General features: G+C 42.4%; 1 protein-coding gene across 4 annotated transcripts in view; it reads left to right on the plus strand.

Moving 5' to 3' along the window:
- PHEX (phosphate regulating endopeptidase X-linked) overlaps positions 1 to 25,254 on the plus strand; it is a 97,185-nt gene that overhangs the window by 59,951 nt on the left and 11,980 nt on the right. For all 4 annotated transcript variants that reach the window (XM_035116147.2, XM_035116149.2, XM_035116148.2 and 1 more), the window contains 3 exons: positions 1,558 to 1,635; positions 7,364 to 7,467; positions 15,665 to 15,723. In XM_035116147.2, the coding sequence (XP_034972038.1) occupies positions 1,558 to 1,635; positions 7,364 to 7,467; positions 15,665 to 15,723 (241 nt within the window). The remainder of the gene's footprint in view (positions 1 to 1,557; positions 1,636 to 7,363; positions 7,468 to 15,664; positions 15,724 to 25,254) is intronic.

Raw genomic sequence — 25,254 nt, forward strand, 5'->3', positions numbered from 1 at the left:
TTCCTGTTGCTAATTCCCCACCTGCATTCTTCTGTTTGTGACATCTTAATTATCTTCCTTGCAATTAATTGTGATGTTACAGGTAGAAGATTTTAATTTCAGGTGGGAAATAAAAACCCAAGGGCTGAGGAACTGTCAAGAACGAGATGATAAAGTTTCTGGAATGTTCCCCCTTCCACCGCCCCGTTATAAGGGGAGGAGGAAAACTATGGCACTTAGCTGCACATTCTTCAATAAAAATGGAAACACTCAGAAAAGATGTGCTAAATTTTCCTCCCTCTGAGCCTCCTTCCCACATATCCACATATAGATGACTAATCACTGAAGTTTGTAGTGGTCAATGAGATTCCACAGGATCTCCTGTTCAGCCTGGCTTATGCTTACCCCCACCCTCTGGCCCCGCCAGGGGATCCAATTTGGTCCATGAAGCCATTTCCGCACCCCCTGTCTCCTTCAGCACCATGATTCAGGTCTGTGATAATACACTTTGTGTGGTGGGGTTTGGAGCCTTAGGAGAAAGTGCACCTGGCACAACATGGTTGACATCTTTCCCATTTGTGTGTACACATAATAGCTATGCAACAGGGCCACCCCATCCATTGACCTAGGTGAGGCAGTTGCCTCAGGTGGCAGCCTGAGACCAGCTGGGGTGGTGGTGGCAGTTCTGGGCCCCCAAGCATAGCTGCCAAGTTCTCCCTTTTTTTAAGGGAAATTCCCTTATGCTGAATAGGCTTCCTCACGAGAAAAGGGAAAACTTGGCAGCTATGCCCCCAAGGAGCATGCCACTCACCTCCTGCTTTGCTTGGCACCTGTGGCCTGGGAAGAACAGGGCTGCCACTGCCACTCTTCTCTGGTTTCTTTGTTGCTTCTCACCACTTTCAGTGTGCCAGAGCTTTCTCTGGGGCAGCAGCAGATGGGTCATTTTCTGTTTTGCTTCAAGTGATAAAATATTTTGGGATGACCCTGCTAGACTGTAGACCACTCCCACGTTTGGAGCATTTGGTGATGACTTTATTTGCTTGTATGTTGCCACCATATTGGACACCAGAAAGTTCTTCCCTTTCAGGTCAGTCACCATAATGGAGGAAGTGTGGTAAGGGCATCTGCTTTTAAAATTTATGGTTCATTCATTTGATCTCACTGGGTATTTGCTACAAAAGCTCTCCTGTTACTAGTAGGTTGAGTGGAGTATCTGTGGTACTCTGTCTCCCATTGTGCCCATGGCCAGGGATGATAGGAGTTGTCACCCCAAATATCTGGAGAGCCACAAATTCCCCACCTTTGACTTTTTAGGAACCTTAGTTGTGGTGCATTTTGCTGATACCTCTTGTGCTTGTGGCACATAGTTTTGGCAAGCGTAATGGGTTGTTGCTATGTGTAAATGGGATGAAAATGTATCTTCTGAACAGTAGATTGCCACAAATTATGCTAAAGTTTATTGATGCAACCAGTGGCTCTGCATTCTGAAGCTAGTGGCAGCCATGTGGCCAAATAAGGTCACATTCAGGTAATAATGGAGTATCCTTCTCATCATGATGTTTGTATTTCTTTCCAAAGGCGAAAGCAGTTTTGGCTAAAGTGGGTTACCCCGAGTTTATAATGAACGACACATACATTTCTGAAGGCATCAAAACAGTAAGTCTTGTTTTTAAATTGTTATCCATTGGTATTTGTTATGATGTTTGCCATATGCACACAAGAACAGGCCTTATCTGCAGTGGTTCCCTGCTTGTGAAATACCCAGGTGCCAAGGAAGACTTCTCTGTCACCTTCATTAACATATCTTTAGGCGCCAGACAAAAACATTCCTTTTCTCTTCCAGGCCTTTGGCTAATTAAACAATCTATGGCCTTTTTTCATCTGTGGGGTATTGTTTTTGTTTGTTACTACCGTGTTTCCCCTTTTTTAATACGTAGTCAAAAAGTAAGGCATGGCAGGGTTTTTAATCGTTTGAGAAATGTAAGACATACCCCGAAAATAAGCCATACTTCCGCGACGTGCGGAGCAAGACCACCTAGCGCCCCAGCCAGCTAGCAGGACCCAGCACGCTGGCCGCAACAGGAGGAGAAAGCCTGCTGGGTTGGGTCGGTGCCTGGAAGCGGCGGCTGCAGCGCCGATAAAGCATGCAGCAGTGCCGCACGGAACACCGAGGGCACAAGCCAGCAGGACCCAGCTCCTGCAATGCCGGCCGTGGCAGGAGGAGGAAGCCTGCCAGGTCGGGTTGGCGCTCGGAAGCGGCGGCGGCTGCAGTGCTGACAAAGCGCGAAGCAGCGCCGCACTCTCTGCGTGTGCGTGTCCGTCTCTTTCTCTGTGTGTGCGCGCGTCTCTCTCTCCCCGTGAGTCTTTCTCTCTCTCCCCCCCCTGTGCGCGTGTCTGTCTCTCTCTGTATGTTTGTGATCGCGTCTCTCTCTCCCCCCCCAACAGAGAAAAGGTGCCGCGCAGGTTCCTCTTCGGCTCGTCATTCAGCCACCCCGGCCTCCTCGCCGAGAGCTGATGCCGCTCCTCTCCCCCTCCTTCCCTTTCCCCCCTCCCTTCCCGTCGGTCCGTCAGTTGGGGTTGCGCGCACCAGAGGCGCAGGCCCAAGCCTCGTCCCCCTCGCGCTTCCCTCACGAGCGTCTCAGAGCGGGACAGGTCCCTGCCTCCCTCCTCATTCCCCGGCCAGCGTGAGAGAGCCCGGGGAGCAGCCTCTATACCTCCGCGCGCACACACACCGCCACCGGAAGGAGAGCCCTTGATTCAGGATGGGGAGGAGGGGAAACAGAGAGAATAGAAGAGGCAGAAAATGCACGCGGGAGAGAGCGCCGAGCATGCCGAGCCAGTGGGACCCAGTTGTACCGGCACTAATAAAAATAAAAAGACACCCCCTGAAAATAAGCCACCGTGCGTTTTTTTGAGGAAAAAAGTTGTAAGACGGTGTCTTAAAAAGGGGGAAACACGGTATGTTACGTATTTTTTGTGTTTTTATATTGTAAACTGCCCTGTGATTCTCAGATGGAAGGGCGGTATAGAAATTTAATAAATAAAATAATAATAATTGCACTGCACCAAAATAGAATTTGAATCGGGGACAAGAATCTCAACTTTCCATTTTGAAAAGCAATTTCAAGCACAAGAACAGGCATCAAGGCATTTGGGTATGACTACCTGAATTTTTTTTGGGGGGGGGGTTGTTTTCCGAGAGCAAAGTTTTTGTGTCCTGCATAGGTTCTTGTCTCTTTCCTTCAGAAGCTGAAAAAAATTGCAAGAAGCAATTCTCAGAACATTCAGCCAGTCACGGGCTCTGTTGTGTATTTGTGTGCACAGAGTATAGACACCTCTGGGAATTACTTTGCATTACCTAGCTAGTGTCTTACGGTAAAATAAGCCTGCTGTATGTTTGATTTTTTTAAAACCCTCAAACCAACAGACTGCAATGGTGTTTGATTGGGATTTGATTCAAAATTGAAATTTTGTTCTCGAAGGAGTTATTATTTCAGGATATATTGTCCAAGACATAAATGGCTTGCACATTGACACATCGAGCTCCCACAGGAGGTAAAGGGATATTAACTTTCTGAGTGCTGCATTTCTGCTCTTAAAATGTATGCCTTTAGCTATAGCACAGTTTCCCTTGCTTTGCACATTTCTTGAGTTCTGCTTAATCTCCCACATTATTTACATGAGTCTGTTGTTAAGCATCACATCTCTGGAGGATAAAGTGTTTTTAATTGAAATGGAGGACGATGAGTAAGTACTCCAAGCCTTATTTAATCCATAAAGGGAAGTCTTAACCATGTCTCTAGTTATATTTATTTGGCAAAATATGCAGTGTCTGTCTTTGAGACAAAACAGTGATCATTGTCAGCTGTGTCGTTGGAACAAATTAATGGAAGTTGCAACCCATTTTCTGAGTCATAATCCTACTGCAAAATTGCTGTATATTTCAGTAAGCTAAAATATGTAGCCCTACAATATACCACACAGTGTCTTCACTGAGGCCATAGTTCTGCCTGTGATGGTTAAAGCAAGCTGGGAAATGATAATAAGTCACTCCTTTTATTGTTTTATGTTCACATCCTATCAAATCATTGTAGTGTGAAACTTCATAGTTACAGATATTGAAAGCCAGACAAGCCAAACAGCTACAACAAATCTTTTCTAGGCAATAACTCTACAGTTGGGAATGATGAAAGTAGGAGATCTAGTTTATTTTCAAGTTGCTTGGTCAACCAAAAATAGAAGTAATTTGGAATAAGTGTGTGTGTGGTGGTGGTGGTGGGAAACAATAACAACATTGTTTATTAAATAAACATATCAGTAGCATTTATATTTCACAAACTGTGATATTCAACTAGGCTTAACTCAGAGTATACCCATTGAAATTAATGGACTTAGTCCTATGTCCATGTATTTCAGTTGGTCTACTCTGAATAAATGTTAGCTGAATACCACTGCAATACTTCAGATCATTTCTTTTCTAGTATGTGTTTTTAGTTGCATGTCCCAGATTCCAAGTAGGGTTTGAAAAGAAACTCTGTTTGAAACTCTGGAGAGTGTATGCAACAATACTGGACTAAATGGACCAATGGTTTTCTGTTGAAACTGAGTTAATGGTTAGCAACACAGGTTGGTATATATAGAGCAGAGAATGTGAGAAGGAGGGTAGAAAGAGAGCTTAAGATGCAGCAGACAGACTGATGGTGGATTTAAGGATATCACTTGCTGAGTGGGTGGCGGTGAACTCTTCACTTACAATATGCCAGGAGGTTTAATGCTATCACTTGCGGACTGAATCAGAACAATGGATTTTTATCACACCAAATGTGTTAATTGGCGTCCCAATACCACAATGTCTATGTTGTAAACAGTTATTGTTGTTTTCTTTTTGTGTGAGTAAATGGCCACTGTTAAAAATGTTACTGCCATGGCTGTACTTTACTGCATTTTCTTTCCTTCTGACCTCACCCCCCCCCCCAATGCAGGATAATGTACCCAAAATGCACTGTAGACCACAAAAGCTTATGTCAAAATATTAGTATTAAGGTGCCACAAGACTCTTGGTTGCTTTTGCTTCAGGAGACTAACATGTGTACCCTTTTGGAAACTAATATTAAGTCTGCCGTTAAGTGCTTAATTCTATTAGTCTTATTTGGGTGTAACCCTTCTTAATTTTTAATTTTAATTTTAATGTATTTAGTCTTGTTGACCTTCATATGTCTTCTAAAAGTCAGGTAGTTGTTTTTAGCTTGGACATCTAGTGGGAGGGCGTTCCACAGGGCGGGCGCCACTACCGAGAAGGCCCTCTACCTGGTTCCCTGTAACTTGGCTGCTCGCAGTGAGGGAACTGCCAGAAGGCCCTCGGCACTGGACCTCAGTGTCTGGGCAGAACGATGGGGGTGGAGACACTCCTTCAGGTATACTGGACCAAGGCCATTTAGGGCTTTAAAGGTCAGCACCAACACTTTGAATTGTGCTCGGAAACGTACTGGGAGCCAATGTAGGTCTTTCAGGACCGGTGTTATGTGGTCTCGGAGGCCGCTCCCAGTCACCAGTCTAGCTGCCGCATTCTGGATTAATTGTAGTTTCCGAGTCACCTTCAAAGGTAGCCCCACGTAGAGCACATTGCAGTAGTCCAAGCGCCTAGACCTGCGCCTCCATGGACAGCTGTAAGTCCAAAATGACTCCCAGGCTGTGCACCTGGTCCTTCAGGGGAACAGTTACCCCATTCAGGTTTATATGTTGCATTTCCTGCATTTCCTTCAAAACAGTAGAAATATAATTTACAAATTCCTTAACTTTACCATGTAAGAGACAGGGTGGGGATACTTTTTCACAAACATTTTCAAAATGCATTTTTAACTTGACATTTAAGAAATATGAAGGCTTACATCTCGAAGGTTAAGCAGCTTTTGCTACATGTACCAGAATAAAAGATTTTGTGGAAGGTGTGGTTTTTTTTAATGCACTCTTTGGCATTTTGAAAGTTGCATTAAGCTGCTGATACTTTTCAAACAAGCCACGAGCAGTAATTAGACATTAACGACTTATGAAATTTAGCAGCAGAGTCTGAGTTTGAACTGGAGGTCCTGGCGTTCTATCCGATTACTAGTTATCTGAGTCACCTACACACTGTCAGCAGTCGTATTTTGTTACTCCTCGATGTTGTAAAATATTTATTGGCCCTTGAAGGGTGTAATTTGAAAATTAATAAATAAAAATGGAGCTGCTTTGTGAGTATTAAAACTCCAGGGCGAGATCAGCTTTAAAAATAAATAAATCTTTATTTATTTTGCTTGCAAACCTCTCATGTTTAAATACATGCTTTTAGCTTTGCTTACCCTTGTTAGAATGATTAACTCTTTGCTCTTGCATGCCCCAGGGTGGGGTGTGATAGTTCAGTTTGCCCTCACTTGCCTCATTTATACCTTAGTTAGCACCAAAAGGTAGGTGGCTAGCAGTGGCTGAAATGCACATACTGTAGTATTTTAGGGTGTAATCCTAAAGCCAGTGGAAAGTTGGCTGAGGGGCTATTGGATGTGGAGAAATTGCTGTGCTACCACTGACAAGGGAGGTCCACCGGCGTGACGGTACTCAGCTCACTGCCTCCATCTCTGGTATGTCAGCAGGAAATTTGGCAGGTGTAGATATCCTGATGGAAGGGGACATGTGAAGGGTTTCTGAGGATCCACTCCCCTTCATCCCCCCTCCATTCTAGTCCAAAGAAGTTCTGAACAACATCAATCTTTCCCTCCCTACAGGAGGGGGGAAAGGCAGAGAAAAAGACCCTCCCCTTGCGCCAGCTGCACTGAACTGGCAGGGCTTCTGAAGTGTCAGAAACCACCACAGATTCTACTTCATAGGATTGCTTTGCTATATATCTAGATACAAGCAGTACTGTAGAATTACTATTTGAAAAGTATATCAGTTGCTGAATAGTAGGCAAAAAATGTTTTGCGGACTGTGGGATTTCTTGGGAAATGTCAGCATTCTTGCAATTCCTGGCAGTCTTCTAAATATTCAGCAGTTTCCCGACATTCACATGTCAACAAGTTCTATTGAGTTCAGTGGGGCTTACGTCCAGGTAAGTGGATTAGGGGTTTCAGCCATAACATGTACAAATAAAATTCTGTAAAGCAATTCCCATTCCTTCAACAGTTGCTGTTTATGGATTTAATAGAAATGGTGCAGCTCTATGGGAATGATATGTTAACATAAAAAAAATATATGTGAAGAAAAGCTCAAATGAATTCTTGCTCAGTATAAGAACATTTCAATTCAGAGCATAGGGTTTTTGAGAATGTTTTGCTTTGCAAATGTTAAAGTTATTGTTTTCCTCCTTGAATCTATTGGTTATACTTGCATAACCCTCGCGTTCTATTCCCAGATGAAGTTTTTAGAAACGGACTATTTTGGCAACGTGCTTCAGACCCGCAAGCAGGCAGCGCAGTCCGATTTCTACTGGCTGAGGAAAGAGGTTCCAAAAACAGAGTGAGTAGAAAATAAATGCATTAGCAAAAACTAGACCCGGTGCTTCATCACATAATTGACATGCGGGCAGCATAAACACCCAGGGCACCATCCAGCCAAAGTTAAGCACTTTTAAGCCTCATTGATTTCAATGGTGGAGTTACGCAGGTGCTTAAATCTCACACAATGAAATCAATGAGAATTAAAAGTGCTTAGCTTTGGTTGGTTTGGGGCTTAATGTGTGTGTTTTCTTTTTTTCTTTTTCTTTAAAGAAAACCCTATAATTGAATGAGATAGGATTTCTGCTAGCAGTTGTGGCAATTTTGGAATTGTACAATTTTGGTGCATTAGATTTTTCCTAAAAATAGGAAGTGTTGCTGGTACTAACTTACCTGCTAACCACGGGAATAGTATATATACTTAGCACATAACCTGAGGTCACTTAAAATGTTCTGTTCCAAGTTAAATGGATGCTGTACTTCAATAGAATTTGAGTTTTCTCCATATGAAAACCTGAGCTGGAAATACGGATTTGGTTTAGTCCTGGTTATCACTTATTCTCCTAAAATGTGTTTTCAAATGTTCATCTGGCTTTGACCAGACTGCAAAGGAATGTACTTTTGCCTATGAGGACGAGAGAGCAGTGGGGATGAGCAGCAGGAGTTGGATAGGCACCTGTCTTTTACCAATAGTTGGCACACCTCACAGACTCTGCAAGGTGCTGTTGTCACTCATTGCTTGCCAAAGACCTAACTTCAATGTTTGATTCCTTGCCAGTTGCACTTGTTTTGCTTCTTATGATCCATGTTTTGCTTAAGTAGTATCGTGGCCCCATAAAAGTCTACTAAAAGCTTCTGGAGAGTAGCAGTGTACTGTCTGATATAGGAAAGTGGGACTTGCAAACAAATGTTGCCATGTGCTCCCATTCAGGGTTCCAGCCAGTCATCTAGGATACTCCATTCTATTCTCCCCCCTAGTTTCCTGCTGCCCCACCCAACAAGTAGCCAGCATTTCATGCCCACTGAGCATGTCCAGTCTTCATTGAGCTGCACTCCTGCCCCCTCCCCAAGCCACCTTCTTGTGAATGAATGATGCTGCTTTCACTACATAAGGACAGGCACTAAGAGATTGAGTTTGCTATTATCATATAGGATTCTAGATACTGCTTCCAATGCAGTGACATGGATTTTCCCTACTGGGTGGGAAAAAAATAGCTGATGCCTATGAAAACAGGGTATGTGGCAGATCTCTGCCTGCACTGACATGTCTAATAGTACCAGTCCTATGTGATGAATTCAGGTATCTTTTTTGGCCCTTCAACCATTGATCAACATTGGTAATGTGGAAAATGGGGTGGTGTTTCATAGCAAGCATGAGGAAGGGAGATCTATGGACTGAAGCCCTTGCATCTGTGGCACTATTTGTGATACTATTCAGAAGCATTAGCAGTGGCTGCAGCAATATAGTAATTGTGATGGAGGAATACATTGAAACTGTAAGAGAGAACCCTGAAGGGATCATTTTGAGACTATTCTGTGCCATAGATCAGCAAAACGCATTATATTTATCTCACCGTGAGTTTCCAGAGCAGCGAAAAACATTTGCTCCTTTATGAAGAAGGAGATAAACACCCTTGATCCTTCCTTCTTGTGGAAGTGTCTATTAGCTGCACTAATATACCCTGAAGAGATTCTTAGTGTGATGGAAAATGTCACTGAAGGTGAAATTAATTGGTAGATAATTCTTGAAATATACAAGTTTAGGGCTGTCCCCTGTGAATCATACCCCAATTCTGGCATACTTTGAAATGAAGGGGATTATTCCCTGACTCAGCATGAGGTAGAATGTGATTGAGCTTATCTAAAAAGAAAAAAAATGCTTACTCCTTCAAGGACTGCTTAATGTCACCCCTTCTCCACTTGATCTTCATATTTATGTGGCTTAACTCTTTTTCTCCATGTGTGTTTCTCAAAATGCTGTACCAAAGGAAAATGAGGAGTCCATTGATATGCTGTGCATGTGATGTGAGCATAGGCACCTCCCATCTCTCAGCTCTGACATCATTATCTTCTATGGGCTGGCCCTTGAGCCCCTATGAAAGATAGAGACTGAGTTTCAAGTGGCCAATTAATGCAATGGAAGCAAATGAGTCTAAATTAGGACTCACCAACCTTTTTTAGTTCAGGGGGCACTTTTAAAATTTTGAGTGGTGCTGCTGCGGGCAACACTCCACTCTGGTGACTGGTCATTTCTCCCTGTCTAGATCGTCCCAACCACCACTAAGAAAAAGAAAGAATGCACTCTTGTGCATGCGCGCGCGCACACACACACACACACACACACACACACATACTCTCAATTAGTTTTCCAGGGTAAAAGTTGGATCCAGTAGAATTCATCTGAGCCTTGAAAAGCACATAGAAATTCAAGAAAAAATGGGAGAGTGTTCTTCCAACTTCCGCCTTCAAAATGTACTTTTCTAGTGAGAGAAGGGTGACTTCCCTCACCACCTCATTACTGAAGAGGCTGTGAGTGGGAGGACTTAAGAGGCACCAGTGGAAGACCTCACAGACCCACCAGAACGATTGAAAACTGGAAGTGAGTGTTCTGGTTTTCAAATGTTTTTTTGGAAGCTGAACGTCCAATGGAGCATCCGCAGCTTCCGGTTGGCTGCAGGAGCTTCCTGCAGCCAAACAGAAGCCACAATTTGGAAGTCGAACGTTTCAGAAGTCGAATGAACTTCCGGAATGGATTCTGTTTGACTTCCAAGGTACGACTGTATATAGGTGAGTTGTATGTAATAATAATAATAATAATAATAATAATAATTTATTATTTATACCCCGCCCATCAGGCTGGGTTTCCCCAGCCACAGTTACATGCCATACTTGCTGATCAGCTACAGCTGCATTTTGGAGCTACCATTGGGGGGGGGGCTTCTCCCTCCCCTTGTAAGTAAACATGTCCTCATTGCTTCTTTTCGTGCTTCCTTCTGGTGGGTTTCTTTGCCAGCTGTCTTCTGCCCCAAAGGACATGGTAGGCGTAGACTGCATCCTAGCCTCACTTACCCATGAGTAAGAACCACCGAATTCAATAGGACTTACTTCTGAGGGAGAGACATGGTTAGGTTTGCTATGTGTTTGCACACTGGGCCCTAGTGTGTGACGAAACTGGTGTAACAATGAAGCAGCATATTTTAGGGACTATATATAGATAACCACCTGCACTTGTTTGTTGAATAGGTTCTGCAATCTGTAATTTTGGATTTACGGCAAGCAAATTTCTCTTCATAAAATATTTTCAAGACCAAGCCTGGAGTAAAATTCTGAAAAGATATCAGTTTAATTAGAGCTGTACAAACAAGTCTGTTCACATAAGCTGCTTGCTCTGTATTAAGCTAGAAATTTAACATAATTTGTTAGCAACCTATATTTAAAAATCTGTCCATGCAAAATTATTCTGGGATGTGTTCCAACTCTAATTATAGGGAAGCGAGCATGAAAAGTCAGAATCCGGCTCCATTTGTTGAATATGTCAAGAATATGCCAAAACACCTACACTAAGGTTGCAATCCCATATCTGCTTACCTGGGGGTAAGTGCTACTGGACTCAGTGAGACTTACTTCTGAGTAGAGATGCCTAGGATTGCACCGTTAAGTCACTAAAAAGATCCCAGGTGGTATTCAACAAATTTTACTCAGCGCAAACCTATTGAAATCAATGGACCTGAATTAGTCATATTCCTGCATTGCAGGGGGTTGGACTGGATGACCCTTGGGGTCTCTCCAACTGTACAATTCTATGATTAATTCTAACATTCTAAAACTACCTAAAAGCAGTTATACATAAAAACATTCTTCTACCCAATGATCGCAGGGTTGCCAGGAACAGCAGTATTCTTCTACTGCCAAATGCTGGGTCAACAGAAATGTTTTCAGATTGCTCCTGAAACTTAAATCATGCTGAAGACAGGTGTACCTCCCTCAGGAGTGTACTCCACAACCAGGGAGCCACCACTGAGAAAGCCCTGTGATGGGTCAGTGCCAACTGGGCAGCCCCCAGTGGCAGCACCACCACCAAGGCCTCCTCTGCCAGCTGTGGGTCCAAGAGGGTTCATATAGTCTATATTCCAGCCACATGTAAGCCAAGTGATTATACACACACATGATCTCTTCATTCAGGCAAGGAAGAGGCTTGAGTACACAGTAGGAACACTGAGGGCGGGTGACCTGGGAAGGAGGCATGGCGTGAGGAATACCCTGAGAACTGGGAAAGAGAGCATTGCAGGGTCACATTCAGCTTCCAGGACTGACACCAGTTTCAACATCTGTTTACAATGTACACACAAATTTCTAAGCTACCTAGTTTGTTGCATGCACAGATGGGGAGATTGGAATGGAATCAGATAGCACATCCATGCAGTGAAATGCAGGCATCAGTTCATCTGCTAGTAGACGTGTGGAGGTTGTTCCTTTCATGGGAATGATTATGTCTGCATGAAACAGACCTATGGCAACTTTCAGATGGTTTTCCAAGGGCCTGTCTGAGTAACTGGCATTCTTGATATGCCCGAGTTAGCTATTCCCTGCTCTTATGGGTTAGGGAAAAGTAAGTAAATTGATGTCTTCAAGTGAAGTGAGTTGCAGAAACATAGATAAGGCTGATTCTTAAGAAAAACACCCCTTTGAAAACCAATAAAATATAGTAAAGGAGGGGGGGAAAGAAAAAAAAGCACACCATACTAACTAAGCCAAGATGCCACAATCTCTAGTGTTGAATGAGCACTGATGTGAGCCTGCTTGTGCTCTGGATTGGAGGAAAGGCAGAGTATAAAAATATCTAATGAATAAAAATAAAATAGAATCTTCCTGCTTGTTTGCCCAATAGTACATATGAATATTTCGGGATGAAAAGTATCTTTCGTTACACCAATGAACAATGTAAAAAATGCAAACCAATAAACATTTGGAAGACTTGATACTTTGCTTAAAGTGCCCTGAATGTTTGTCACTTGAAGAAGACTCATAGGACAGAACTGAGGTCTCTTGGTGAAATCTGGTAGAACTCTTTGTGCAAGAATTTAGAAACAGAGAAAGCTTTGAGACAGTGGAAGCAGATATGAATAAAAGAGATAGTGTCAAAGGTTGAGACCATGGTGGTGACTTGAAATGCAATGGCATTTTAAATTTCCAATAAAAGTGCCCAGTGTCTCAAATGTTTCCCTACAGGTCATTGCAAAAGTCATTCATTTTTGTCCTGTGTGAGGGCACCTCTTTATAAGTGCCTGTGCTACTGCATTTCAAATTAGTTTATTTGGCTGCTGCCATAAATGACTCTGAAATTGGAATGCAGTCAACCCTGCTAAATGTTTTCTCCCAACTCCTCAGCATAGATGTCAGTCATCTTCTGGCTTCTATTATCTGACAAATATATATACCGTATATATATATATATATATCTGCCATCTTATCATTTTCTCTCTGCATGTAAGAGACATGAATCGATTCTTTCTAAATTCTGGTAGGACAATTATTATTTTCAGTTGATAATAATGGATATGTAAGATATTCATACAATAATGTTCTGTGATGTTTCAATTCATTAATTTCCAGTTTTCCAGCTTATTCAAAAATATACAGAAATGGGTAAACTGTTTCTTGAGGCTTAGATGGCCTCAGTGGCGTGGAGTGCCTTCTATTGGCTTTGGCTGGTGGCTCAGCTGTGGCCCTAATTAGACAGGGATAGCCTAATGCAGTGATGGCGAACCTATGACACGCATGTCAGACGTGACACACAGAGCCCTCACTGCTGGCACGTGCCCCATCGGCCCATTCGCGCTCTTGTTGTTGTTGCCCCCCCCATTTGTTCTCCTGCTCCTCCTACAGCTTGTCTCTGCTACAGCTTGTCTCCGCTGTTAAAACCCGGATCCTTTTTTGTTGTTGTTGTTGTTGCTGGTAGCCAGAGATTGGTTTTTAACCCTTTCTGTGCTGTTTTTTCTGGCGCTTTGGCAGACTATGTCGGTGCTGCATGTTAGTTCCAGCGAAGGTATTATTCGTCATTTATTTCTGTTCTCTTTCCCCCCCGAAAAAGCGCAGCAGCTTTGGGGCACCCCCCCAAAAAAGCAAAGCAACTATTGCACCCCCCAAAAAAACCTCCAAAACTTTGGTTAGCAGCTCCCCCCAAAAAGCTCAACAACTCTGGGCACTTCGTAATAAATAAGGGTTTTTTGGTTTGGTTTGGTTAAATAGTTAGTTTTTGGTTTACTAAATACAGTTACCAGTATATATTACAATTATGCATTTTTGTTATTTAAACTATAAATATCGCGAAATTATGGGTTTTTTTTCCTCGAAGTGACACACCACCCGAGTTATGCTTGGTTTTTTGGCGAATTTTGACACACCAAACTCAAAGGGTTGCCCATCACTGGCCTAATGTGTGTCATGTATGCTCTGGTAACATCTAGGTTAGATTACTGCACTGTGTTATACGTGGGGCTGCTTCTAAAGACAACCCAGAAACTTCAGCTGGTGCTGAATTCAGTGGCCAAGTTGCTCACCAGGGCAAGACACTGGCTGCCAGTTGGTTTCTGAGCCCAATTCAAAGAGTTGGTTTTGGACCTATAAAGCATTAAACGGATCGGGACTGCAATACCTCAAGGACCTCCTCTACCCATATGAACTGACCCAGACCCTGTGATCATCACCCGAGGCCCTTCTTCGTGTGCCTCCTCTGTGACAGGTCTGGAGGACGGCAACATGAGAACCGGCTTTTCTGCAGTGGCTCCCCATCTGTGGAATGTTCTCTCCAGGGAGGCTTGCCTGGTGCCTTGAATTTTGCTTATTTGCTTTTAGTTATATTTTGAATTGCTATAGATGACAAGATGATTTTTGTTGGATATTTTTATAGGTTGTAAACCACCTTTGCTTCAGTAATGCAGAAACAAATTTCAAAAGTCCCCTCCCCCCCAATTCTTCATTCTCAAGCACTTGCTCCCCAAACGACTTTCAGGCGAGAGAGAGAGAGAGAGAGAAATTTCTCTCTTTATAGAGAAAGTAAAAAAGCAAAGTTACTGAAGTCATAGCCTATGACAGCCCTTAAGTAATTTTCTGAGCAGCTTAGCCCTTAGAAGATTTATTAGACGTTCCCATTCATTGATTCTGGTCTTAATTGATTTATTTGCATTTATTCTCAGTCATGAGAGACAGGGTGGCATCAAATGGTTGAAACAACAAGGACTTTTGAACATGGTTTCCTAATGCACATATTTAATTTTAAATGTTCCAATTCAGAAACAAATCTACACTCCCCCTGATGTTTCTTAATCAGTATGATGCTGCAGTGGGCTTGCAGTGGTGAAGCCTGGTCTGGAACAGCGTTGTGCTAGAAGGAGGGGGAGAGAATGACAAAGAAGACCCTGAGGGAAATGGATTGTCAAAAAAGAAAGTCTGGTGTGTGTGTGTGTGTGTGTGTGTGTGTGTGTGTGTGTGTGTAGGGAAAGGAGGGGACTCCCTGGATTTTGTCCTGATATTCAAAACACATTTCTGTTGGAGCTTCAGCACAATTTTTACCATTGGTAAACATAAAGAATGGAGAGTTTGACCAGAGGAATGGAGAGTGTGCTAGGCTGTGGGACCCTTTTTTTTATAGGAGCTATTCAAAAGAAGACGTGCAGGGAGGGACACTGACAACCAGGAATAGTTTTTTGCGCCAAAGGGAGTGGGCGTTCTAATTGCACATTGTGCTGATACAGGATGTGGGTGCAGTGCATTGTTGCAGCAGCAGCTGCTGCTGTTTTTGTTAGTGATGCCTGGAGTGCAAGTCCATGTGATATTCATGCAGCTGCAAGTGTGTATGGAAAGTGGGGAATGGATGACCATATGAAACTGCCTTAAACTGAGCCAGATGGTTGGGTCCATGTAGCTCAGCATTCTCTACACCGACTTGGCCATGTTTCTTCATTGTCTCAGGCAGGGGCTTTTCCCATCATCATCTGCCCGGTCCTTTTAACTAGAGATGTCAGGTAACTGAACCCGGGATCTTCTGCATGCAAAGGATGTGCTCTACGGCCACTCTTTGAACATAAGTCATAAAGTCATGAAAGCAGTGGTGATGATTTTTTAAATATTCTGGTCTTAGTTTACAGAGTTCACTATTTTTGTTTGTTTGTCTTGTTCACAAAACCATCAACTCTAACTTGTTCTCACTATTTCCGCAGGTGGTTTACGAGTCCAACTACCGTCAATGCCTTTTACAGTTCATCAACAAATCAGATCAGTGAGTAAAATGTACATTGATTAAAATTACAACTGCATTACTTACATGGGAAAAAAAGGTATCCCCTTGGCTTCCTCGAACATCAAAGTCGCATCTTCTCTTACCCCTGTGCAAATTGCTAGCTGGTGCCGTTGTGACTCTAAGGGCCTATTAATACATTACTACTGCAGTTTAGGAGCTGTTCCAACATGATCACATAATGGCCCCATACAGGAGCCAAATAGAGTAGGCAGATTACATGGCCCCATGCCATAACACTTTCTGTCCCACCAGGTAGAAGCTTATTACTTTGGAGAGTAACGTGGTACCTGCACACACCATGTGGTTCCTATAGAGACATAGCTAGTGCAGCATGAAACCAATTATGCAGAAGTGGTTTTCAGGTTTATTAACGTTTTCGGGTACCAGCCACCATCACATCCTTGGGTGTTTCCAGGAACAGCATTAGGGGTTAAGCATTGTGGGGCACCTGTTGTTGATGTCTATAGCTCATCAGGAGGCCTACTACCAATCTCCAGAATCCCATACCTTGATGCTCTTTCTCCTTGCTCCTCTCTGCCTGTATTTGGGAAGAGCAATGGGGCAAGAAAAGGAGCAGTAGCTTCCACTTGTCCTGCCTTTCCTCTGGATCGAGAAATTTTTTTTGGGGGGGGGGTGCTGGGAGAGTAGAGGAAGGGGATGTCCCACTTCAGAAGTGGAACATCATGCATGCAGTGTTGGATACGACCCTCAGTCTTCTGAAAAGTGTTGGCTCAGCTTTATGTGCTTCTGAAAAAAACATGCATAGGATCGGGCTCCTGTTAGTATTATGGCAGCTGCTGCCGATTACAAAGCCAACTTTCACCACAGATGGACAGGTCCTTTAATGCAGGCATGCTAGGCTTCCAAATACCTGGGTAATGTGTTTTTTAAAAAATTAATTTTTATTTTAAAAAGAAAATTCTGCTTGAAGGAATTACAGTATGTTGCTAGGAACAGAAGACATGAAGGCATGGATCTCTGAAGTGGGTAAAGGTACCCCTGACCATTAGGTCGATTTGCGGATGACTCTGGGGTTGCGGCACTCATCTCGCTCTATAGGCCAAAGGAGTTGGCGTTTGTCCGCAGGCAGCTTCCAGGTTATGTGGCCAGCATGACTAAGCCGCTTCTGGCAAACCAGAGCAGCGCATGGAAACGCCGTTTACCTTCCCTCCGGAGCAGTACCTATTTATCTACTTGCACTTTGACGTGCTTTCAAACACCTTGTTTGGCATTGAAACCATGTGACTCTAAGCTTGATAAATTCTCTGATTTTGCTCAGGTTCATGAAATCAGTGCTGTTGCTGTTTTAAATAAAGTATTTATATGCTGCTCAATTAACAAAGTTTCTAAGTTTCAGCTAGGCAGAATTGAACAGTATTATTTAGTACCAAATTTGTTATACACAATTAACTCTTCAATCTTTGGCTTCGATAAGGAAATTATTTTATTCTGAAGTTGGGGTTTTCCCTCCCTTTTCTATGCCTTATTTTATTACGGCATTTTCCCATTTTTATTTTTACTTGTTTAAGGTTATTTAAGACCGATTTTACTGGTTTCTTTGGCTGAGAAAACTGACTGTCCCTGCTAAGTTCAGCACAAGTGCTTGTATGCAGATTCACAGCACGAAATGTGTCTCTTTGATTAGTCATTACTGAATCCTCTGGTATTTTGTTTAAGTTCTTTTTCATTTCGGTATGATCTGGATCCCAGAGCTGCCACCGTGCTATAGCAGATAAAACAAAGCTGTCCCAAAAGAAAAATGAAAAAATGAAGAGTCAGGGTTCCTGGTCTGGGATTTCACAGCTAGCTGTGTCTAACAGCATCAAGAAGCCGAGACCTGTCAAATGTAACCAATCAGTCATGGCATACAAGCAGTTGCGCCTTGCCTCTCTCCTCCTGACCTTTCTGTATCGCTAGTGTTTGACCTTGAGATCTTGCTACTTGCTGTTTTCAAGAGTCAACAAATCCATGTGGCGTGAACTGCACTTACTTAGAGTTGTCTGTTGCTGTATATAGGTACGCAAGCAGCATATTTCTGTGTGCTCGCTTGCATCAGGGCTATGATTATACATACCAGTTGCTGGAAACTGCAGGAAGTGGGGAGTGCTTTTGCACTCGGGTCCTGCTCGTGGGGATCCCACAAGGATCTTGCTGGCCACTGTGAGAACAAGATGCTGGACTAGATGGGCACTTCTTAGGTTCTTATTAACCTCTTAGGAAGAAGAAACAGGGTGTTGATTCGAATGGTTTATTCTTGTTGGAGGAACTGCTTCCTGTATTACCAATTATGTGTTAACAGCAACATGCCCCCCCCGAGTTTAAACTTTACACAGAATATTACCAGCCATTTTGACATGTTGTTGTTGTTGTTTAGTCGTTTAGTCGTGTCCGACTCTTCGTGACCCCATGGACCATAGCACGCCAGGCACTCCTGTCTTGCACTGCCTCCCGCAGTTTGGTCAAACTCATGTTCGTAGCTTCGAGAACACTGTCCAACCATCTCGTCCTCTGTCGTCCCCTTCTCCTAGTGCCCTCCATCTTTCCCAACATCAGGGTCTTTTCCAAGGATTCTTCTCTTCTCATGAGGTGGCCAAAGTATTGGAGCCTCAGCTTCACGATCTGTCCTTCCAGGGAGCACTCAGGGCTGATTTCCTTAAGAATGGATAGGTTTGATCTTCTAGCAGTCCATGGGACTCTCAAGAGTCTCCTCCAGCACCATAATTCAAAAGCATCAATTCTTCGACGATCAGCCTTCTTTATGGTCCAGCTCTCACTTCCATACATCACTACTGGGAAAACCATAGCTTTAACTATACGGACCTTTGTCGGCAAAGTGATGTCTCTGCTTTTTAAGATGCTGTCTAGGTTTGTCATTGCTTTTCTCCCAAGAAGCAGGCGTCTTTTAATTTCGTGACTGCTGTCACCATCTGCAGTGATCAAGGAGCCCAAGAAAGTAAAATCTCTCACTGCCTCCATTTCTTCCCCTTCTATTTGCCAGGAGGTGATGGGACCAGTGGCCATGATCTTGGTTTTTTTGATGTTGAGCTTCAGACCATATTTTGCGCTCTCCTCTTTCACCCTCATTAAAAGGTTCTTTAATTCCTCCTCGCTTTCTGCCATCAAGGTTGTGTCATCTGCATATCTGAGGTTGTTGATATTTCTTCCGGCAATCTTAATTCCGGCTTGGGATTCATCTAGTCCAGCCTTTCGCATGATGAATTCTGCATATAAGTTAAATAAGCAGGGAGACAATATACAACCTTGTCGTACTCCTTTCCCAATTTTGAACCAATCAAAATTGGGAAAGGAGTACGACAAGGTTGTACCAGCCATTTTGACATACAGGTGACCAAATGGCTTTGGCAAAACATTTCCTCGACATATATATCTATGCCATATATATATTTGTAACTTGTGTGTATGGTGTGTTCACATACAGACTGGGGCAGACCAACCTTATCATCAGATTTTATTTTTTTAAACTACCACATATTGGGACCCCTATAGAAAGACTCCTCCCTGCATCCTCCACACAATCAGGGCACCCATATGACCTGTTGAATGGAACCTCTGCATATGAAGAGGAGGATTTCATATGTCAACTTTGGTATACTGATAACTCTACACAACATGTGTAGCCTCGCCATACGTCAGGAAAATTCCTGACATGTCTTGTTTTTTGGGTGTAAAGATGGCGTCGGGGGAATTTTGCCAAAGTGGCAAAATGGCAGGGAAAATCCAGGTGTATGGCAATGTGCTGGAAAAAGCAGTGGAAACAGCTCAAAAAGCTTAAAATAAAATAAAAAGTTCAACCATTTGGGGTTGTCCCCCCCCCCCAATAATCTTTTTTAAAAAAACAAACAAACATTTTTTTGTAGGTGTCAGGAACCCCTGGTGTAGTTAATTGATACAACCATATATTTACTATACTGACTAATAAAACAAAGATATTAAAGTCTTAAAGCAAAACATTCTGGCTTTCTCCTTCAATTGCTCGAATGTGGATATTCAGGTCAGAGCAGCTGAAGAAGGCTAAGCCCAAACATTTTGCCTTAAGATCTCACTTGATCCCTCTGTCTTTCCATATCCATGCCATACATTTAAAGCACATTCAGAGTACCTGGCTTTCCTGAAAGAATCCTGAAAACTGTAGTATGTCAAGTGTGCTGGGAATTGTAGCTCTAGGCAAGGTAAACTACAGTTTCCAGGATTCTTTGGGGGAAGTCATGTGCTTTAAATGTATGCTGTGGGTGTGACCCCCCCCCATGTTTTTCTCCCACAGTGATTTATACTTTCAGGAAACAAAGTTATTTCTGTCCTAAACTAGTTACAGGTAGGTAGCCGTGTTGGTCTGCCGTAGTCGAAACAAAATTTAAAAAATCCTTCCAGTAGCACCTTAGAGACCAACTAAGTTTGTCATTGGTATGAGTTTTCATGAGTATCTGAAGAATGAACACGAAAGCTCATACCAGTGACAAACTTAGTTGGTCTCTAAGGTGCTACTAGAAGGGGGGTTTTTTGTCCTAAACTAGTGAGACAGTGAAAAAATTGCCCAGTATGGTCCAGTATCTCTTTTAGTGAGATTAAAAAAGGTTAAAATTAGTTTTGACTGCCTCCTCAATTTTTTGTACAAATGCCTATTTAAATTACATTAAAATATGTGCATATCAAATTGGGCATGCTCATGTATTTGTCATAGTGGTTCTAGAAGGGTAGCCAAGTAAATATTAAGAGACATACATGGCAGTATTTTTCCCAGTTAGAAAGGAGAGGATTATCACATAGCTGCTGGACTTTTCTGCAGGGCACCCCCACCCGTACATGAATAATCTGGCTAATCAGAAGCTTATTGATTAGAAAGCAGTTTTTTAAACGGCTCACCAGCTTTCTTATGGCTAATGGGCAGAGTCGTTCTGGAATTTACATGTTCAAGCAGGCTTGCTAATTAGAAGATTCAAGCTGTTCCTATTTTCCTAAAGATTGAAAGTTACTCTTTCGTATATATTTCTCATCATTTTGTCTCTGAGCTTGATCTTTGTAGTGCTCCTCCTCCTGGCCTTTCTGACTAATTTTAAAGGTTTCATCCTGTGTGTGAGAGAGAGATTCAGTCAGTTATGCTAATATAGGGAGTTTTGCACAAGAAATATACTTCCATAGAATTTCCATTTGAACACATCATTCATCGAGTTCTTATATTATTATTTTGGTTTCGTATCATTGCCTTATATGTTCCTTTACTGATTCTGTTTGCACTCCTCAGTCTCCTCATTGGTACTAGCTTCTCTCAGATGTTTTGTGTACCCTTGCACATGTATGTTAGGGAATTTGCTTTTTCTGGATTTCCTGGATTTCCTCTGTAAGAGCAAGTGAGCAGTCTAGGGTACTCTTAGCATCCTAGCACTAGCAATGGAGGCACAAATGGCGTCCATGATGTGGACTGCTTTCCCCCCAACTATGGCTGGTAGGTATGGCCATTCCTGGACAGGGATAGGCTTACCACAGTGATCCATGCACTGGTAACATCAACAGGGGATTACTGTACAGTAATGTACTCTACATGAGTATTCATTGGAAGCTGGCCAAGAAGCTGCAGATTGTACCATATATTACATCGGATATCTGATGGGAGTTGGAATCCAATAACATCTGGAGTACCACAGGTTCCTGAACCCTGATTTAAAGACATCCATGTCTCATAATAATTTAGGTTTCTTCATTCCATTTATTTATTTATTTTGCTTTTAATTACTATCCAAATTCACAAGGGCATTATTGATCTTCCCTTCCATAATCAGTTTGTTAAACTTCAGCTCTTGGTTTGTAACTTTTATATTCACTTAATATCTGCTAATGTTAATATTCATTAATGCATTTATTTTTCAAAATGTACTATTGCTAATTATGTTTGATGGATTGTTTTCACAAGATATAGGGCATGTTATTTCGCTGGTAGACATTTAAGCAAAATTAAAGTTTAATGAGTTTGATTAGCCAAGTAATCAATGAACTAATCAATCTTAAATGCAACCTTCATTAGATCACCCAACTAATTTCACTTAAGTCAAAATTAATTTGGCTACTCTAAACAGTTAAATGACATTTGAAGACCTATTACAAGAAATGAATCTCAGGATTTGATTTGTGAACCAGCTGAGCTGTAGGTGTGGATACCTGTCTGCATGTACCTATACAGTATTTCAAGAAAGCATTAAGGTACATTTTACTATATGCTCTTCCATTTTTAAACAGTACCTTTCCATAATGGAGTAATCTATTTACTATTACTGAAATCAACAGAGTGTGCAGAGGCAACATTCAGACGCTTACTGGTGGCATGCACAGACTCTGCGGATAACATGTAGCTTTGCTGAAAAATAGTCACTAATTAGCAAAAAAGAGAAGATTTTTAATGGAAAAAATCAGCAGAGCATGCATGATGTGTAATGCAGAGCTCACAGTTTCTGGCATGGTTTGTGCTTATCAGTTTGCCCCTGCTGCCCTGGCTGTTTCCCAAATGACACTTTATAAATTATTGTGATGATTAATAAGAATATAAAAATGTGGGTTATGATTTTCCAGTTGTAACTGAGATCCTGGTTGTGTAAAAGTGGGTTTACTCTAGGCAGTTTTCAGAATGGATTGAAGGGGATGCCTCTGAACTCCATCTCATTGTGCCCTAGATATTGCGTATTATGTACTTTGTGTTTTCATACTGTAAACCACTCTGTACTCTTTGGATGAGGGGTGGCATATAAATTTAATAAATAGTAATAATAATATTGGAAGTCCAGCATCAAAACAGCCATTATGGATCCTTAGCTTACCACTAGCAGATGATGTGATGGCGACACTCTCTAAAATCCTCCAAAGAGCTGTGAGAGGAAACTCCTTAAAACGAAACCCACAGTGCCTAGACCTTAATATATATAGTTATTCTATTGGGTAAAAAAATGTATTTAGTTAGAATGGTAGTGTGCTGTGAAGCTGAGATACTGAACAGCACACATGGCAGAAATAAAAATTCACACTTCCAGATAGGCTATGATTTAAAAATAAATCAATCAAGGAAGCCTGGCTCTCCACACTAGTATAATTAAATTGTTTTTACAGCATAGAAATCAGCCTATTTGACAAGTTCCAAACAACCATAGACCATTAGAGATACTGTGATCCCCAGAATATAAGTTTCCGCAATTTGCCTGTCTCATACATCAGTGCCAAAACAGGTGGCAAAGGCAGCAGGGGAACAACAGCCGGCAGATAGCAGATGGGCAGGCCAAAGGAACATGCTGCTTGTTGCTTCACTCGACATGAGTTACATTTAGTGTATCCCTTGAAATGATGCTGTAAGGAAAGTGCTGAAAGCCTCCCGTCCCAATAGGAGGATGTTCCATCAATTTTTAGAAATGGCTCCATGTGTTTAATAAATGAATTATGGGATTATGGAGGCAAGGCTAGCTGGAGTCTTTGAAAAACAAATATGTGTGCATTGAAACAATCATCTCTGGCAATGCTAACTTTAGCCCTAAGCCATGGGTAGGCAAACTTAAGACCCAGGGGCTGGATCTGGCCCAATCGCCTTCTAAATCCGGCCCGCAGACGGTCTGGGAATCAGTGTGTTTTTACATGAGTAGAATGTGTCCTTTTATTTAAAATGCATCTCTGGGTTATTTGTGGGGTCTGCCTGGTGTTTTTACATGAGTAGAATGTGTGCTTTTATTTAAAATGCATCTCTGGGTTATAGGAATTCGTTCATATTTTCCCCCCAAAATATAGTCTGGTCCCCCACAAGGTCTGAAGGACAGTGGACTGGCCGCCTGCTGAAAAAGTTTGCTGACCCCAGCTCTAAGCTGTAGCCTGCAAGTTATACGGTAGTGCTTAAAGAGAGTACTTTTATATCCCTTAAAGAGAGTACTTTTAAGGCATGGGTTTCATCTGCTAACATTTGCTGAAAGCAAAAGCCAAGTAATATGAGATCCTGCAGACTTCTTAACAGGGTCTGTACAGAGTTTGGCATATGGCAAAGCAGTCTCCTCTTCATGTGCCCAGTTCACACCCAATCCAGAAGTCTAGGAAATCCATTGAGCTGAAAGTTAAGAACACAATGAAGCAATCACGGGGGCACTTCACAAAATGTGTGTGGATGTGCATTGCCCACAGTCTAACCCATTTAGGCAAGTGAATCATTGTCTGGCTCACTTGCAGCATGATGTTTTGTTTCAATGGATTTTATTGTGGTGTATTAGCAGGAATAAATAAATAAAAAGAGAGAGACGGGGAAGCCAAAGCAATACCTTTATTGAACTAAATGCGAAATCAAATTATGTAGAATCCTTCCATGGATGCATATAATATGACATTACATTGAAAGCCTGTAATACAGAACCAGGTATGGCAAGTAGAGACTGTTTAGGTTATGCTGTCTGCTGTTATTTGCTCACTTATTAGGACACCTGTAACTCAGTTTCCTCTGTTCTTTAGTCTGCTGCCCTTTAAAGCTAACCACCAAGGAGAACTGCCTCAGGTGTTACCTAAAGCAGAAGTATTTGCCCATTTCCTTTCCTGAGAGAGGATAGGTGGGAGTGCCTGGCCACCTTCAACTGCAGAAACTGTGTTGCATCTGAGAGAGACAAAGCAGTTTGGCTTCCTGCTCATGATAACTGGCTGGAAGGAGTCCAGGGGAAGAAAATGAGAGGGGTAGGAAGGATTGTTTCTGCTCTATATAAGCAACAGAGAAATAAGGAGCAGGAAGACAGGAGGAGGGTGGAGGAAACAGAGGGAAATTGCATAGTTGGAAAAGGAGCAGCAAATATACTAAAGAAAGCAGATTGTAGGAATGATTAGGTCCAGAAGCATAGACCAAGAATGGCTTTAAACCCTATCCTCTGACATCCAAAGGGGATGAGAACACTCTGAGCAGTTGTGATTTTCTTAAAAGGGTTAACATAACATGTCTTGGGCTTTGAAGTCTTTTACACATTTTTAAAACTTGCTGATGGCTCTGTTTTAAACTGCAGGTTGCTTTTGTTGCGTGGTTTTATTGCTTATTGATACTCCCATTCTGTGAACTGATGAAGGGTAGTATATAAATATAGTTAATCGATCAATTAGTTTGCTGTCTTTGACAGGTGAGAAATTAGAAGAGTTCAATATTCCTTCTAATCAGCAACCGCAAGCTCTTTATATCAGGAGCAGACTATACATTACGTGATCACACTTTACAAAAAGGATGCTTAATTTTTGTTTTGAAGGAAAAGCAGGTACAAGCCATCCCATAGATATAATGGTGCGCCCACTGGTATGCCCCGCGGAGGACCTTAAGGTCCACAAACAACAATATTCTTGAGATCCCGAGCCATAAGGTGGCTAGATTGGCCTCTACTAGGGCCAGGGCCTTTTCAGTATTTGCCCCAACTTGGTGGAACGTTCTTTCACAGGGCCTGCAAGACAGAGCTGTTCCGCCTGGCCTTTGGGCTGGACTTAGTCTGACCCCTGTGTTTTCCTCCCTCA

Source organism: Zootoca vivipara, chromosome 4 (genome assembly GCF_963506605.1).
Source record: "Zootoca vivipara chromosome 4, rZooViv1.1, whole genome shotgun sequence".
Taxonomy (NCBI): Eukaryota; Metazoa; Chordata; class Lepidosauria; order Squamata; family Lacertidae; genus Zootoca; species Zootoca vivipara.